The sequence below is a fragment of the Enoplosus armatus genome, chromosome 6, assembly GCF_043641665.1.
Source record: "Enoplosus armatus isolate fEnoArm2 chromosome 6, fEnoArm2.hap1, whole genome shotgun sequence".
NCBI lineage: Eukaryota > Metazoa > Chordata > Actinopteri > Centrarchiformes > Enoplosidae > Enoplosus > Enoplosus armatus.
In genome coordinates, this window is record NC_092185.1 from 13,918,083 (window position 1) to 13,924,082 (window position 6,000).

Here is a 6,000-nt window from a genome sequence, read left to right on the forward strand (position 1 = left end):
AAAAGCGTCTCTGTTCTTTTTTTTTTTCACAGATTCTGTCTTTCACAATGATCTTAATCTCCCCTGAAGACGGCTGCCTTTTCCCGCCCCTCGCTCTCACTCCTCCATTTCACAGTCATTTGCATGGGCAGAAAGGAGCCAGCACAGAACACATTTCAGTGCCAGGCTCCCCTCATTAAGTCACCTGTCACTTCAGGACCATTATACCAGTCTCATATTAGCATCACCTCTCCTCCCCAATAAAGCACCTGGAGGGGCACTGTGGGCCTACAGGCTAATGGCAGCCTACACATCTCACATCAGCCACTTCTGCTTCACACAGTAATACATCACATTGCTCATAATGGATTGCTGATTTTCATAATGTGCATAACATACACAATGCCAAGTGGTGTAATGTATTCTGCTGAACACAAAAATTACACCCATTGCAGTACATAATCAAACACACCAAATGTTCTCGCTGACTGTCGCGCTCAGTCGAGAAAAAAAAAAAGAGTGAAAATCCTCTGCATTGCCTGCTAGGGCCATGGTAACTTATCTAACCACATGAGCACTATATCATCAAGAATGCATTTCTTATCTCGTGAGCACAGATAAAGTAAAAGGCCCTCCAGATTGTTCCTGTACATTTCAATTACATTTGACATGCAGTGAAGGGTTTGGACTTCAAAAAGCTTTGCTCTGCACCACATCCAACCATGAAGTTAATGCTTTGCATTGTAGGCTTTGATTGCCATAGGGCTGAGGTGTCAAAACTGGCAAGCATGATAATGGTTATACTTCTGGTGGTTTATGGGCCCTACAGTGACCCTCGTGTCTGTTAACCTTGCCTCCTCTGTCTTATAAATCCTATCCTGAGAGGTTTATAGGGCTCAGTTGTCAAGCCTTTCCAGTCGTATTTGGTGGGTGGAGCTGTAGCACAGACAAACGACATGGTGATAAATTCTGCATCTGTTGAGGGACTACATTGTACAGCTGCATTTGTTGCACCGTTAAACAATGCACATAGTAAATGTCACAACAAATCAGTAATTAGAATGATCATTCCTCTCAGCATTATCCGGAGGCAGTGGCTGAAAGAAGGATATTGATGTGAGGATTGGGAAAAGTGTGTGTGTTTGAAAAACGTTTGTGTCGGAAGCTAAGGCCTGTTATGTCTATCGGGTAATGTCTGTTTGTGTCCAGAGGAACGTGTGTGCCTCTATGTCAGACTAAACCCTGTCCTCCTCACTCCTCTTCCCCTGTGGGTTGCGCTTGACTTCCACCGTTTTCACAGCTGCTCTCAGCAGTGCACTCCATTACACCTTAAATCACTTAAAAGATCTGAAGCACCAAAAACCCCCTCTGCAGCTAATTCACCCTGACTGTGTGGATCATCTAGAGGAAACAAGAGCAAGAAAACAGTGCAACATCTGATTCCAGCCTAATAAAGTGCAATGTTATCTTTATATTGGAATCTGTCGCTGTCTTAAACGGACAATATTAAATCAAGTCACAAAAGTATACTCTCAGATCTAAGCGCAGTTTTCAAAGATACTGCAAAACACAATACCGCAGATAAAAATCTCATATTTTACACCCAGTCAGCCACTTGATGATCTTGGCAGGAGCTTTCTGACAGAGGCAGATCCCTCTTTGTTGGGAATCCGAAAGCAGCCACAGAGATTAGGCTCAATAAATAAGGAGGGATAAGTGGGTCTTGTCCTGTATTTGGTGGCACAGAGCAGTAGACACACAGAGGTGTGACATGCAGCTGCACAGTGCTATTGATTCTCCGCTGGTCTCCAGGCACCCTTCCCTTTCATTCAGGCTGCCTGCCAAGTGCCTCTGAACAGGAGCCCCTGCTCTCCCAATGTCTGCACGTCTGCTTAAGCACAATCAATGGGCCATCAGCAGGGGAGAGAACGCATGCCACTGTCTTTACTTCCACAGGGTGTGAGTCAGGGAAATTGAAAATATATGTAGTGGAAAGGCATCATGATACCATGCAGGCATAAAGCATCACTGACTATATGAATGAAATCAAATGCTTCAAATGGGGGTTTCAGCCAGTAGCGCCCCCGCTAGTCTTTAAAGAGCTTATTTGCAACCGAATAAAAAGACCACCATATTCATATCTGACTTAAATAACTATTTGTTAGACGTGGATCCATTTTGCTGCATGCTGAGATCTGAAACAAATCCATCAGAATACCTCATTTCCCCTGATCAGATAAGCATTTGAAGGTTACTGGAGGAGAGTGCAACAACAGATTATTTTCCTTGCTTCAGTGCATTCGGAAGACAATGACAACCACAATTCAGCTCTCCTGTAGAGTTGTATGAGATACGTATTTTAAAAGCACACCTCAAGACAACGATAGATCATGAGAAGGAGCCGACTTTGTCTTTCAGTGATGGGTATTCAGCCTCTCCACTGGTGGTCCACTATGCAGCATTCTGCACCACTGCAAGGCTTCAGTTCAGGTTGCAAATCTGTCAGCCCGGCTATCATGGTTCACAATGGAGTGACAGAAACGTCCCCATTACCAAGGACATTTCATTTTTGTTCTCGCACGGCAGAACATCTTTTTCAAATCCATCTTAAGCAACACAAAGGGATTGGGGATTCCGTGTTGAATGCAGCAGCATCTTTGTTGCTCCCCAAAGATAAATAATGTACCCTCTTATACGACTCATCTTTCATCTGCACTCTGAGTCTGAGTGGAAAGCATGGCCGATGCAGCATTACGTTCGAGGTGGCAGCTTCAATCACCAAATCGTGCATATCACTAATTATGCTCTCATTGGTCGTTTCGAGGGTGAGTGGTAGTTCGACTGGTATTGAGTGAGTGCAGGGGGAGGCTTTGTATGTCATTAAGAAGACAGGAAATCCACTAACTCAGTGTCACTCGCAGCATGACAGCATATAGAGAGAGGCTGACATAGTGACAGTAGATAATAATAATAATTGTAATAACAATAATAATGATAACAACATATGCTGCCTGCAGAGCTGAGGGGTAACCAGGTGTCGAGTGGCTGCATCAATGCAGATATGAGGGCAGACAAAAACAAGAAGGCTCGATATCAAACACATGAAAAATCAAGCAGACAATTCAGTCCATGGACATTCCCATATCAGTTCATCCAAAACGAATGCAGAAAAGCGTGCATCTAAACTTTAGATTCACAGAATTATGCCACATCTCAAACAAACACTTATACACATATAGCCATATGCACACCTGCAGAGACACACACAACTACACACAGCCAGTGGCAATTTGTTTTGCAATGTTTGATCTGTCTTTGAAATGAAAAGACAACATTATTTCAACAGGACCTCATTTCAGTGTCACCGGTGAAGAGGAAAGCGTGAGGACTAACACCGGCTGAGTGGCTGAGTTCAACCTCATACGTGCAGCAGTGATCTTTTTTTTCCCCACACACACGAATTAGAAACGCTCTGATTATTATTTCTAAATGTATAACATGTAATCGCGCTTCAGGCAGCTTAAACGCCGCATTCACTTTATTCACTTGAACAGATAAAAAAACAAACAAATGGCAGCCGGTCGGCTCACTGGCACAACTTTTCAGCACCTTGGAAAGCGCACCGCCCAGAAATGCTGAGCCGGAGCGAATAGTGGTAATAATAACAATAATAATAATAACCCACGTCGAGCAGCTGAGCGGCTGAGTGCTCTCATCAATACAAATTAATTTGATTTAATCGTCTTAACCGCGTTTAATTATTTTATGCTACATCAGCAGTATAGTGCAGCTGACGTTGTTCATGAGCATGAAATTAGCATTCAAATATTTACTGTACCTCGCTGAAGGAAGAGAGAGAGGCTGAGAGGGGATGAATGAGAGGCAGAGGGGAGCTGTGTGTGTGTGTGTGTGTGTGTGTGTGTGTGTGTGTAGTCTATACATTTTGTAAACTAGATTGCCTTTAATTTAATCACTGCACGTGCGCCTCAGTCTGCCCTGTACATGCGGAATGCATATGATCTTGGCCAGTTAGTTTGGTCCTAATAGCTCTCCTGTAAGGTGTAATTTATAAAATCAATTCTTAAAAAAAATTGATTGGCCAGAATGCTTGTGTTCATTGCGGTAACCTTTCCAAAAGAGTGCACCCCATAAAAACCCTTGAAAACAGGCAGGGACGAGGCCTAACCTTCAGACTCATTCATGGACAGTGAATGGGGGCACAGACGCCTCTGTAAAGCAGATTGTCCCTGCCCTCATATCGGCTGAGTGGCGCTCGAGGCCGTTAATATGCCCAATAAATACACACCTGTGGCCGCGCGACAGTTAGTTCAAACAATGGCCGAAAATGTGTGCTAATTAGGCTCAAGAATTACAAAAATATAAAATAGTTGATTAACCTATAATTGTAATTAAGTAGGGCCAATTGAGGACTTGTTTTGTACCGTGTTTCGCTAACAAAAAAAATGGATGTTTCATGACGGCGTTAAGCCAATTCAGGCGGTGATTTATGGAGAGTTGAAACAGCTTAAAGGGTTTTATGGACTTATATGCAGCCACCTACCCCAGTGTTGTCATGGTGACAATGGTGTACCAAAACGCTGCGGGGATACTGGTGAACTTGCTGGCTGTGGAGCCTTTTTCTGCATAAAACATGACCGTTGCAAAGATAATGATGGCCATGGTGAGGGAGAATAGTAGGAAGCCCAGCTCGGAGGCGCAGCTCTTCAAGGTGTAGCCCAGGATGCGCAGCCCCGCGGAGTGACGGGAGAACTTGAAAATCCGAAAGACCCGGAAGACTCTTAGCGTGACGAAAGCACCGCTCACCTGGTCATTGTCTGTCATGACCAGGCCGATGTAGTAAGGCATGATGGCGACCACGTCAATGACGCTCATCACACTTTTCATGAACTTGTACCGGCTGGGAGCTGCGATTAAACGGAGGAGATACTCAACAGTGAATATCATGACGCAGGCAGTGTCTAAACAAAAGAAAGCCAGTGCGTAACGGTCTCCACAGGAAATCTCCTTTGACCTGTTGGCCAGAGTCCCACACGGAACCGTCTCCACCACATTGGCCATGACTGATATGGCAATGAAGAAGCCTGTGACATAGTAGAAGACCAGAGCTAAGGTGCTGGTGTGAGGGTTTTCAAAAGCCCGCCACAGGAACTCCCGGTGCGTCAGGTTCACCGGCGTGACGTCATTGCTCATGTCCATCTCCTCGTCGTCTTGAAGCCTCTCTGCATTTTCGCGCCTCCGGTCCTTGTACTCCTCGTAACAGCAGTCCCCAATGATCTCAGGGATTATACCAAAGAAAGCGAGCTCCTCGTCGTACGCAGATATGCATTCTTGGCGCGGATAGTGTAGTTTCCCAGTGCGGTAAAAATTGAGGATATGTCTAAAGATGTCAGGGTCACGGTCGAAAAAGTACTCGTTTGTCTCCTCGTGGAAAAAGAAGTCCCTCTCCGTGCTCCCCAGCAAAGTGTCCGGGTACCTCTCCAAAGTGGTTCGCCACGTCTGAAACTTAGTCCCACTCACGTTGAGGATGATGAGTCCGTCCTGGCCTTTCTTCTTGTCTTGGGGAGGGATGGGCATCGGGGTGCTCGCCACGGGCATCCATCCTATGGCCGCCGCTCGGGCGAATGGGAGCCATGCCGCTACACCTGCTGCCATGCTGACCTATAGTGTTTAATACAACCCTGCTCCGGTTATCACAGTGCTATGGCTCAGAGATGAATTGCATCTGCAGGAAGAACAGCAGATAGAGACACTGGTGGTTAGGGTTCTGAAGCACCTAGGCTTTACAGAATGTGATGATAAAACACATAAACCCATTTACTTCTACTGATACTGCGCATAGCACTGCTGAGTATCACTCTCAAGCCTTTTCCTCATTGTAACTGTTCAGTTATGGTAGCCTACTTTGCGGCAGAATATGAATTGGATTTCGAAAACGTCACCCATCAATAAGCAGGAATGAAAATCCAAGTAACAGAAAACCACCCACCTTAGGGAAGGTTG

General features: G+C 45.2%; 1 protein-coding gene across 1 annotated transcript in view; it reads right to left on the reverse strand.

Annotated features, from left to right (window-relative positions):
• The window catches only part of LOC139286641 (A-type voltage-gated potassium channel KCND2-like), a 29,305-nt gene extending 23,653 nt beyond the window's left edge, over positions 1 to 5,652 (reverse strand). The window contains exon 1 of the mRNA XM_070907513.1: positions 4,541 to 5,652. Within this exon, the coding sequence (XP_070763614.1) occupies positions 4,541 to 5,652 (1,112 nt within the window). The remainder of the gene's footprint in view (positions 1 to 4,540) is intronic.
• Positions 5,653 to 6,000: the final 348 nt, after the last annotated feature.